This window comes from Leiobunum rupestre, chromosome 8, assembly GCF_980474605.1.
Source record: "Leiobunum rupestre chromosome 8, qqLeiRupe1.1.hap1, whole genome shotgun sequence".
Lineage (NCBI taxonomy): Eukaryota > Metazoa > Arthropoda > Arachnida > Opiliones > Sclerosomatidae > Leiobunum > Leiobunum rupestre.
Window position 1 is genome coordinate 44,861,627 of NC_143391.1, and position 12,003 is coordinate 44,873,629.

Below are 12,003 nucleotides of genomic sequence, written 5' to 3' on the forward strand. Positions count from 1 at the left end.
TAGACCCAATCAGATTCAACCAATAGGAAGTCGAGAAAAATTTACCAAAATCACAAAGGTCGTAAAAGGGAAAATTGCAAGAAAGCGCTAATAACTTCAAAACAAGTCATGTTACATTGTCGAAATTTGCTAGACAATCTCATCATAGTGGGAGAATTTAATATTTGGAAAATTGTATGACCTTGAACCATGTCTTCAAGGTCATAAAAAAATTATCTCGAGAACTATTAGGTTTAGAGCAAAAATGCCAACTAGACAGTTAATGGTAATGTGACGAAGAACAACTTTCTTATTGGAATTTTTGCTCTAAACCTAATAGTTCTCGAGATTATTTTAGTACGACCTTGAAGACATGGTTCAAGGTCATACAATTTTCCGAATATTAAAATATCCCACCTTAATTCGTACCTAAAACTGATTTGGAGGTATTCGCCCTGGTTCATATTTTAGTGGACACCCTGTATATACACCCAAGTATTTTTTGTAAAAGAATAAGTAGTTAATTTTACGATAACTTATTTTCTGGGTGAGACGTGTCGAAACGTTGTTAAAGCTTTGTAATAACGTCTATGTAATTCTGAAATGTTAAGGAAAAAGGATTACAGGTGGCGCTAAAATCATAAAATTCGAAAGTGCGACTTAAGATAGCAGCAGTTTCCAACTTTCATTCGTCGAAAATCCTCTTAGAACGCAAAATAATTTTTTCAATCTATCACAATCCCGATGATGTTATCCGCAGTCAATGTAATTTGGAACTGTTGCTACGTCTAGTCGCTTTCCAATTGGCATTTAGACGACAGCTGTAAATACAATGTGGTTAAACATGATATTTTTCTCTTGTGAGTTGACGTCAGCAACAGTAAGTTGTGGAGCTTTAACCCATGAAATGCTTTTGCCTGCATGCACATAACAGAGAAGTCAACTATGATCATAACTACACTTAAGCCTTCATATTATTTAGTAATTATCCCTAGCAACCAGCCTCTGCTTCCACTTGTAAGGAATTCAATCAGCAAACAAATATTATCATACCATTAGAACAGAAGTAAACTGTTTATTAAATTAGTAACGTAACAAAAACACTGGGCAGGCTGCAAGAGAAGACAGCAAGTATGGTAGTTCAAAACAGTTCACAAAACGTTCTAATAAATTGATTCAGTTAAAGGTTTTTGCTATAAATTATGACATCTACTAACTAAAACTATTCGGATTATAACATATATTTTAAATATGAGAGCTGTTGTCCTGCGGTTCGTTGTGGAACTTGACGATTGCGTCCTTCACTTGATTGTCCAAATATCTTTTGCGGAAAAAGTAGAAGCCGACTACGGAAGAGGTGCTTACCACTATTAGGACGACGATGACAATTCCAGCCACGCCTCCACCCGACAGACCAGCCTGATCCTCCAAACGGACTGATATTTTTGGTTTAATAACTAAATTGATAAATTGTTGATTAGATATATTGTATAAATAAAATAAATATGTTGATTTGATGCAGTAATAAAACTACAGCAATAAAAACAATAGTTATTTATCTTAGATACCAATATTGCTCAGAGCACTAGTGGATCACATTTCGCGTAAAATTTTTGAGATTCTATAAATAAGCGCGTTAGGACAGTGACCAGGTTGCATTTGGAGATGGGGTGGCGGAGTGGTTACCACTTTACCCTCGCAGCAAGAGAAGCTAGGTTGGATCCGGTACAAAACGGCTAATCCAACAATAGGCTAAAATTTTAAAGGCGAAAAAATTAAAACGGTTAATGTTTGAAAACGGCTTAAGATCTAAAAAGGCATAAAAATAAACGGCAAATGCTTAAAATAGGCTAAAAAACTAAAAATTAATAAAAAAAGATTAAATATTATAAAACCAGATAGTAAAAACTAAATATGTTTAGTTGCATGTCGGCATTCGTTAAGCTCGTTGGAGATGTTTGCAGTAAAGTGGAACCTCATGTTATATCCGCATTGCCGACATGGTTAGGAACCAAAAAAAGGGGAAGATGGACGTTACCTCGCTACTTTATTACAATTTGGAACGTTTACGATGCTGTAATAAATAGCGCCAGCCGCACAAACAATAGTGCCGAAGGATTCCACCGCGGATTTGCATCTCTTCTAGGCGCTTGCCATCCAACGTTCTATAAATTCGTTGAGGGAATTCAAGCACAACAAGAACTAACTGAAGTACATTTTAAACAAGTATTTATTTATTTACCTGTACTATAATTTTTTATTTACAGTTGCATTTAACAACTATTGATTTCGGCGCAGGGGAAGGATAAAGGAAAAGAAAAGCGGCGTTGATCTCGGACAAAAGACTGAAAAATGTTGCGCAAACTTTACAATGACTTTATAAATGTTTATTTTTACGATTTTTTGGGTCTTTAGCCGTTTATTTTTACGCCTTTTTCGGTCTTTATTCGTTTTCAAGCGTTAGCCGATTTATTTTTTCGCCTTTAAAATTTTAGCCTATTTGTGTATTGGTCGTTTTATTTTGGCCGTTTTGTCTGGCACCCAGCTAGGTTCGATCCCGGCTTTTGGCACTGGGGGGGAAACTCGGAACTACTCCTTCTGCGTTGAGTTTGCCAGATCTCTCCCCACTGGTTTAAGGGGTTTTCCCCCGAGTTCTTCGGTTTCCCCATTCAATAAAAACTTGTTGAGGTTAACGGTAATAGTTAATGTAGGAGCTATTGGCCTGCATGGCTTGAAGGGCTGGCCGCCACCCTCCTACGCATTATAACCCGGCTACTTGAATTAATGGCTTTAAGAGTCGCTTAATGACATCGTCATAGAAGTACTGGTGTTATCCAGCAAAAATTGTAAATTTCGAAATAGAGGAAAATGACACTTTTTCTAAGGTAGCTTTTAATTAATTTCGTGTGAGTGTTTTATTTTGTTCAAGTACTGAATCGATGTGAACTCGAAAATTCTTCTTAGAAGTAAATTACTTTTTTTGCCCCATTATCTGGCAGCCCCGCTTCCTCTTACTAAATCCTGGGTGCGCCATTGCTGTTATTGGTTGGGGTGTGCGAATATTTTTCCAGGATTGAATATAGATTTTTAAAAATCTACAATTACTGAAAATTAAATCAAACCGTTCGCAATAGACGCTACTTACGTTTGTCTGATTGGCATATAAATAACTTTCCCCAACCGCAAGGATAATTGTTGTATTTCATAATAGAAACTAATAACTCTACGCATTTTTCTGTGTCTGGGTTGTCGGGCTGTAGTGGTTTCCAGGGCAAATAGCTCGCTTCATCCTCTTGATCCGTCACGTACGAAAATAACTCTAAAATTACAAAAATTAATGGCATGGATTTGATGAGACCCTTCAAAGTGAACTGATAACATAATGTACCTCTAGATAATGGACGTAATAACAAACTAATAATTCGAATATAAAAATCCTAATCAAGAGTGATTTTACAAAGATTTGTTTTATACGTCCTATAAACGACCAAATGTCGGTGCGACCAAAATACCGTAGTGAGTAACAAACTATCCCTTTTTTACACTGTAGTTGAAAGAAAATCATTGCATTCTATTATCATTATATTAACACGTGGGGCTGACCATTTAGAGATTTGTAGTACACCGATTACGACATCCGATAGAACGCCAAGATTACGCAGATAATTTTAAGAATACGCGGTGTACACCACGGTTACGTGAATAGACCATTTTATAAAATACTACTTATGTGCTTATTAACTTTTGTGTATAGAGAGGCAGAAGGTTTGAACCAGGGCGGCTCATAAAGGTTTCTCTTGCAAGCCTGCCAACCTAGTTGTCTGGATAAATAGTGGATTTTTGATCGAAATCATACTCATTTAACGGTTATCGTTTTATGCAAACCATTATTAATAGTTAATTAACTATATATCATTGCTTTTGTAAATAGTTCAGTTATAAACGTACTATATTTTTAAATATACAATCTACACGTAGGCTACCTTAGCTATATTTTGAAAATGAACTTTATGGGTGACGCTTCAGTAAATAGCCTACCATTCAAATGAGAATAAGCATAAGCAGAATTTTTAAATCCAAAGAATAAATGCGATTGCAAGTCCTTCTGAAGTAGCGCTATGTGGTCTCTTTGAAAGTATTTGGCCGGTTTAGCTAGGAATTTATAGAAAGGTCTATTACGCGAATACTACGAGGAGAACGTAGAGATTTGACGCATTACTCAGATTACGTGGATTAAGCTGAGAAAGTCGGCCGGATTACGCAAGGAAAGATGGACGTTCGTAGTTTTTGTTCCGGAATCACGACGTAAAGAGGTTGCTGTATATTATATGTTAACCTGACTTCATTATCGGCTGTACTGAATTGAAAAAGGGACTTTTTAAAGGGTTAAATTTTAGATGTGTACAAATATTACGCATAGTGGCCAGCACCTCACCTCAACGTTGATATTTTATACACAGTACAGTTTTAATACTAACTATAACCAGTTTCTTGAACTCCAACAGTGAGTCCAAACCAAGTATGTCGGGACAAATGTCGACGGAAGAGAGACAAATCGTGCTCCGATCGAAACTCGGCGAGAGTCCCATTAACACCTATTAAAAAAAAATTTATCTCAGCATAGTCAAGGTGGCAAAGACGTTTTAAATCTTACCCATGTTTGCACATTCGTGCTTCGCAACGGCAAACGGAAGCCAGTTCTCTGAGATGAAGTAGCAATATTGGTTCCCGACGTCGATGAAATCGGGTGGACAAGAACCCGAAATGGGTTCTGAAACTAACGTATGTGCCTTTTCATTGGCTACGCAAAAACGATTTCAGTTTCATATTAGCAAAAGTAAACTATTAAACATAAATATGACTCTTAATGATTACGGTTTATGATCGTATGTCGCGGAGTGGTTGCGTAATTCTAAGTTTCAAATAGATTACACATTCTTCAAAAAAAAGAGCAGTTGTTATATATAAATTCCTTAACTCGTATATTGCTACTATCTAAATTCTTTACACAAAACAGGTTCCTTATGTTCGCACAACAATAAAACTAAACTCCCAGGGGTGGATTAAGCGGCTGGTGGGCACCAAGGGTCCCGCATCTCCAAGGGGCCCAGAGCTGTAGAGATTCCTAGTTGAAAACTGCGACAACAGAAAAAGCTAAAGATGAAATATTTAATATAATTCACGTATTCTACATGTAAACGCCAAAACCAAAAGGGCCACGAAAGTAAATCGGCTTAACTGTAAACTCCGTATTTTATCTTTATCCTCCCTCAAATATTGGTTTAATGAACTTAAAACAAGGGCACGATTGTTAATTACATAATATCTTATCTTTTTAAAATATTGATGTAATCCAAAATTTCTTTCTCTGTAACTTGTTTTGGATTTTGTTTTTTTCTTTTGATTTGTGATTTGTTGTTCTTTTAAATTCGACATTCCGACTTGACCAACCGGAGTATAATGTAATATGGTTTACATTTACTATTGCTCACGTCTCACGACTTCAAGTTCAATAACGGATGATATTTGATTTCGTAGGTCGAATCTGCCACACAAGAAAGAACTGTAGTGAAATTGAAATGTGGGCCTTCAAATGCTCTAATCAAATGTGTTTATGATTTATGTTATGATGTAGGATGTTTCGTTTCTTAAAGTAGATGGTGCGTATTGATGTATTGGATAGTACTCGACAGTGTAACCCATTTCGTCTCCGCCCTTACCGCATAGCTTAAGCGACGCCCCTGTTCTCCCGCGTGCACCAAGAGTATCTGCATCGCCCTTCAAGTATCTTATCGGTATTATGTTAAGTGACTTACTAAGATGTAATGCGCAGACGAAGCGGTGCTTTTCATTACAGTCTCTGACTTCCCATTTCTGTTTTCTTCGTATGGCGATGCACCTCTGCCCGAAGTAATCATCAGAAGGTTCTCTCTGTGCCCAATTCGTGTGATAAACCGGACGGTGGTCTGACCATCTTAAGGCACCTTCAGTCTAAAATAAATCCCCGTATGTATTTGGGACTGTTCTATGGAAGAATGACTTACATATGATTGGTTTGAAATGCACTTACATTTACCAGGGTCGTCCAGCTTATTAAGATTTATTTCTAAAAATATTATAGCCCTTTTTCTATCTGACAACCAATTTATTTCTACTTCGGGTGAATGACCATGTTGAGCCAAATTTTACCGTTTCTCTCAATTAACCTCATGTTCTGCCAGTATGCTTCTCCCCTTAAAAGTCAATCTCATAATTGGTCCCCTAACGTCACATAGCTACTAGGTTACGTATTTTTAAAAACATTTTATACTCTTAATTTTTTTGGTTTTATTTTATGGAAACACCTATTGAAGTGGTGTTGGTCCATTTGATCGAAAAATATGTGATCGACAGTCGATCATTATACGTTGCAATTGATCAAAATTCCATTTGATCGAATCCCATTTGTCATTTGTTTCATAAGATCGAACCTTCAAATGATCGAATACTATTTGATCGAATTCAAAAGTATTTATAGTACCAGTTGGTATGTTTTTATTTTACCGAATGTCAATATGAAGTGCAGAAGGAATAATGATGGAATAATTCATTGCTTAAGTGCAGAAGGAATAATGATGGAATAATTCATTGCTTTAACTGTATTAAGCCACAAAGATGAAGAGATTTTTACTTTATACACTATATGATGAAATTTTTTATGTCATCGACGATAACGGCCCGTTGTTTTTGATATATATAAATAGGGTCAGGTTAGGTTAGGTTAGGTTAGGTTGATGTACGCGCGCCGTAGGCGCGTATGCACCGTTGTATACGAGGGGTCTGACCACGTTCTATTGCTAAAAATTAGGTACAGAGTTCGTTTTTTTAAAACGTCTTTCTATTAATTATGTCCGGGAGAATATTTTGTTTTCTACGTCACTGCGCTCAGGTTTTTTTTTCTGTATTAGAGTCTACTGTATCTCATTCTGACTAGATGTTGCCTTTTCGATTTACTCCCAAAAACTAGTAGTTTTACCCTACAGTAGCTTTCGATCAAATTTCGTTCGATCAAATGCCATTCGATCAAATGCAATTCGATCAAATGGAAATTCTATCAAATGGGATCCGTTCGATCATTTGGGAATCGATCAAATAGACTCAAACCATTGAAGTCATAGTATTTCGAAATAAAGACATTTTGTTAAAATTAGCCCTTCTCTCATAACTATAATCCATAATAGAGCTTTATACAAAATACTACTAGTAAACAAATATAATTGAAAGAACTGTAAATGATTACCACCAAAAGCGTAGCCTGCAATGTCTCAAGGCCTACGTTCAGTAACGCTAATCAAAAACATCGATGAGTAATCGATGCCAACATTCTGTTACTGTAAAATTTTTCGCGTTTCCGATTTGATGTCACGATGGGCATCCGATTCTCATAAAAAAAAACCATCATGGAGATAAGTTTATTTTTATGTCTTGACGTCAAACGCGTCGGTGTTTACAGTTTAGATGGCCGAGGACTTAAAATTATACAACTGTAGTTTTAATCAACAATTCTTCTGGTTTGTTCAGAGATCTATCATTTAATAGGAATGCCTTAGCTTACTGCTGTGGCCGTTTTCGCTTTTTTAGTAAAAGACTGATCGTTGCAACAATAAATAATATTATCGTCAACAATTTCGTCATTTACCAACTCATTAATTATTGAAAATAATATTTTTCACTTCCTCTGATTTTCGGGACCCCTTACATTTATAGCCGCCATCCTTACAAACATTGCTGACTTGAAATAGCATTGTTCAGTAACTTTCTACGTCAGCTATGACGACAAGCGCTCATCAAACAAACATCAAGTAAAAAGCGATTTTTCCCAGATTTGCGTTACTGAACGTACCCAAGGTAATTACACTATTTAAAATTTTAGAGGAGTCCGGAAAGGGCTGACAATGTATTTATGTAATATGAGATTAGGTTTTACCACCCTCAAAAATATGATTATTTGGTGGTCCTTTAAGTTTTACTAGTTTGGCGAGTATTTAACGTCTGACGAGAGAGGGAGAAGCCAGTACAGAGTCCTTGGGTTCAGAGAACAAAGCGAATTTCCACCCCTCTTATCCTGTACTTAATTTTTTGATGAGTGACAACTGTTTAACATCTCTGACAACTTGATTGTCAGCTCAGGCAGCTTGAGTGACCGCCTGGACAATTCTATGTCTTGTAGCTTGCCTCTTTTTTTAAAGCTCATTATATATAAAAAAAAATTGTATCTTTAATTTTATCTTTACAAATAAATGGTACTTAAACATACTTTACTAACAATTTGTAAGTGTACCTATGTACATTCATTTTCGTAAAGTTGTAAGTTCTGGTGTAAGGGATGTACACGCGAAGTACCGAAGGAATGAATGTAAATTTATAGACTTGAATTCCGTCGTAGAAATAAGTAAATATCCACTCATTTTTTAAGTGTTATTAGTTCTAATTTTTTCGTCGCGTACCCATTTTACCCAAAAATTGCACCGCTTGCTTAAAAAAAATTAAATAATCCACGTGGACGGATTTGAAAAAATTGTGGTGGGGGGGCTCCAAATCGTTGGCCTACCTCCCCAAAAATCCTGGCGCCGCTTCTGACGATAAACTACAATCTACGAATATAACTTGGTTAAAAAGCCAAGGAGAATGTAGTAGCAGACGACAGTTCCGACCGAAAAACGATAAAACCGGGGAAAATAATATTTCGTTCACGAGATGGCGCTGCAGGTAGGTTCAACCAAGCGGTTCTGATATTCTCGAATCGGGGGGGGGGGGGGGGATAAACCACAAAATTTGGTTGCTAATAATAAATCAAATACTGGAAATATTAACATGAAATTTTTTGAATAACCATTTTCGGACGTCCTCTATCCATTTAAATGGTTTTTAACCAATTTTAGGGTGGTGACAATGCCCCTTTAAACGCTTTCCCGAGATTTTATTTATTTATACTCAAGGTGAAACGCGGTGAATGCCTCGATTTATATAATTGTTGGATCAGTTTCCCTGCTGTTTGCTTTGGGTTAGAATTTTTTTGGCAATAAAGCTATGCTATGTATTCTCGAGTTCGTTCATATCCAGGTTTTTGTCTAACTCTCTAGTTATTGTTTTTATAAATCTTCAGCTTGACGAACCAACTCAAAAACATATTTTGTCAATTTTTAAATCAGTTTGTAATCAGAAAGTCGTACGATAAATCGTCGCTTGAAAGCAAAAACCACGTAACATTTTCGCGAGCATTTTGAGAAATATCGATTTAAATGTTTGAAATGGTAGGGGATAATTAAGGCACGCGAAGTTGGAAAAAATATATCGTCGCCAATAAATATGATAAAGGATTACAGTTTTCACTACTGGTATCAGAAATCATTGTACAATTTTAAGTATTATTTAAAGCAAAAACAACGTAAGTCGAGTTACGTGGGTTGTGCTTTCAAGGGACGAAATGGATGTGGCACCGAAACGTTCCTATATTAATTAGTCCCAGCTCTAAGGAAACGTAATGTCGTCTTTCTTGGAGCTTTAGATCGTTGTTTTTCCGGGGCCTGGGCCCTCTTTCGGTGGACCTAGTTTAAAAAAAAAAACTAAATTGTCTATTACACTTTTGTTGGTGTCAGAAAATCCAGTCCAAATTTCATTATCCACTTTGGCGGTTAGTAAACCAATGAAGGCTTGTTCGGTCTCATCCAAAATCGAAATTAAATGTCCCCCGTAACGGGTTCGGCACTGTTCCTCAGCTTTGAACCAATTTTCTTCGCCTTCTTCCAGTTTGTAGCAAGTGCCGAGGTAAAATTTGGAACCCGGCGGGCATCGTGAATCCTCATCCATACCGTCCTTTGGAGTACTAGATCCCACTGTAATGACATAAATTGACATAATTTATGCTAATCATTATTTTTAAAATTTCATAAATTATGATCGGGCTATATCGTTCATAATAATAGCAAAGAATATACACTCTTTTTCCTTTGGTCGAGGCATGGACTTTTTTATACCTAAAAAGGGAGGGGTTGTCCAGCAAAAAATTCGGCGCGAGGAGAGTTTATTTTCGGCCAACTTGGTGGGAAAAAAGTGGTCGGCAATCTACCGGTTTCAAGGTCATTGCGTATGCCGTATGATTTTGAAAAAATTGTCTTTAAGCTCGTAAATCCTTTTTTCAAATTTTCTGTGATTCCCTCACGGACGTATCGTCATCGAACTGGGTGAATAACATTGGCGAGGCTACAACCATAACCCGTCCCTTTGGGTATAATGAAGTCCGTGGCCGAGGCTACTTGTCTCACAGAAGGGGCTTCCTAAGGTTCAAATTAAGCGAGCTAAACTACGAATATATTAGTTTTGAACAAGGAAATTATTTTTACCCACTGTCTACTTGCCGAGCTCTCGGCAGCAATTTAGTTAGCCTATTTCATTTTTGAGTGTAACCGAATACACTACGACGAAATATGATGATTGGACTAAAGTACATATTAGACTCAGTTTTAGGCTTTCTATTTTGACATTTTGATTGCAACGCTAATACTATAATGCCGACGAAACACTATGCAACTGTCCACTTAAGCTTTTCGTCGTCTTTTAAATTTATTGACTACGACCTGTTCCAAGATATTTTCAAATTAAAATAACCTGATTTTTGCCTATTTTCCATGACAATTTTTAGCCGAAGTTAGCCAATTTTGTACTTTTTTATATTTTACAATATACAGACGTATAAGAATTTACTTTACTTTTATTTAAGTATAGAGGGACTTCAGGTTATGTTTGAACTAAAAAATACTAGTCTTACAACATTGGAGCTACCTTAACTATAATTTATAAATAAGATAAAATTATATTCCCGAGTTTTCCGTCTTAAAATTATTTGTGTTCGACTTCCTCCAAAATAAACATGGACGCCGCCCTAGCCTTATAACTTTATAGTTGGAATTCCTTTCCCGAAAAAACCGGTCCCCTCCGTATGTATCACTTCTATGGTGGCCTTCACGAATACGCGCGTATAAGAGTCTAAAATTAAGCCGTAGCAGTTTAGATTCCTCTGATAGAAAGTGTATTTCACTAGACTCATGATGTTGCTTAGTCCACAGAGAGACACTAATAAAAAAACCATTTCTGGGGAAGTAACTAACTATTGTTTTATAATAGCAAATTTATTTTAAGAATTTCGGTGCATAAAAGAAAAATCGTAACTTTAGATTGTGCGCTTATAATGTTTCAAACTCGATCCGAATGCAACCCAAATTTAAAGATATTGTGTCACAATTTTCTTGGTGTATTAGATTTTTGCATGAGGTATATAACTATATAATGATAATTATTATTTTCTACTGACGTTTTTACTTGAAAATTAAATATTTACTAGCAAATTAAAGTTTTTAAATGGAAAGGTAGGCTTTCCTGCATTTCTTGGGTGCCTATTATTGACGTCATCTGTGGGTTGATTTTTATATTGGTTAATTGCTAATAAATCGAGCCGTGAGATAATGTTTAAAGGGAAACCAGAAAGAAAATAGTAGGACAAAATTTTTAGAAGCCTAATATCTTAAGCCTAACTTTCGGGATTTCAAAAATCATTTTAACCCCTATTGATAACACTAATTTGACATCGAAATCGAAATTCTATCTTTAATAAAATCATATAATGGTTTTACGTTTAAGGAATTTAATTATGAATGAACATAAATAAATACCTTATTTCCAAACGAACAATATTGGTGGTTTTTGCTGTTTTCCGATGTACTGTTAAAGTTATTGATCGCGCGCGTTTTTATTTTTATTATTGAAGGGTGCGTGCAAAATTACACGAGCCACACTCCTCTAAACTATTACGAGCGTGCACCTAAAGCATCAACAGATAATTTTATACACGTATTTAATCCTAACAAAAAGTAGAACAACAATCTATGACGTCCACAATGGAAAAGATTGCGGCGAGGTCATATTTTAAAGTTAATTTTCGCAACTAAATACTTGTTTTAAGGGCCATAACATATATATTTTAGAGTT

General features: G+C 36.0%; 1 protein-coding gene across 1 annotated transcript; it reads right to left on the reverse strand.

The window, feature by feature from the left end:
• Window positions 1-1,224: 1,224 nt before the first annotated feature.
• Window positions 1,225-10,414, reverse strand: LOC149933492 (lymphocyte antigen 75-like). The gene is made up of 7 exons (XM_090157303.1): window positions 10,362-10,414; window positions 9,601-9,854; window positions 5,796-5,970; window positions 4,634-4,780; window positions 4,458-4,574; window positions 3,125-3,298; window positions 1,225-1,436 (listed from the first exon to the last, which is right to left on the reverse strand). The coding sequence occupies exons 2-7, from the start codon at window positions 9,826-9,828 to the stop codon at window positions 1,225-1,227; spliced, it is 1,053 nt and encodes a 350-aa protein (XP_090013429.1). The 5' UTR covers window positions 9,829-9,854; window positions 10,362-10,414.
• Between the last annotated feature and the right edge of the window lie 1,589 nt (window positions 10,415-12,003).

What these genes read in the sequence shown, in the direction of transcription:
- LOC149933492 (XM_090157303.1), bottom strand. Translation starts at nt 9,828, where the DNA reads ATGGATGAGGATTCACGATGCCCGCCGGGTTCCAAATTTTACCTCGGC. An exon ending in TTTCTGACACCAACAAAAGT is followed by an intron (nt 5,971 to 9,600) that starts GTAATAGACAAT and finishes GATTTATTTTAG; the next exon opens with ACTGAAGGTGCCTTAAGATG. An exon ending in TATATGCCAATCAGACAAAC is followed by an intron (nt 1,437 to 3,124) that starts GTAAGTAGCGTC and finishes TTATCAATTTAG; the next exon opens with TTATTAAACCAAAAATATCA.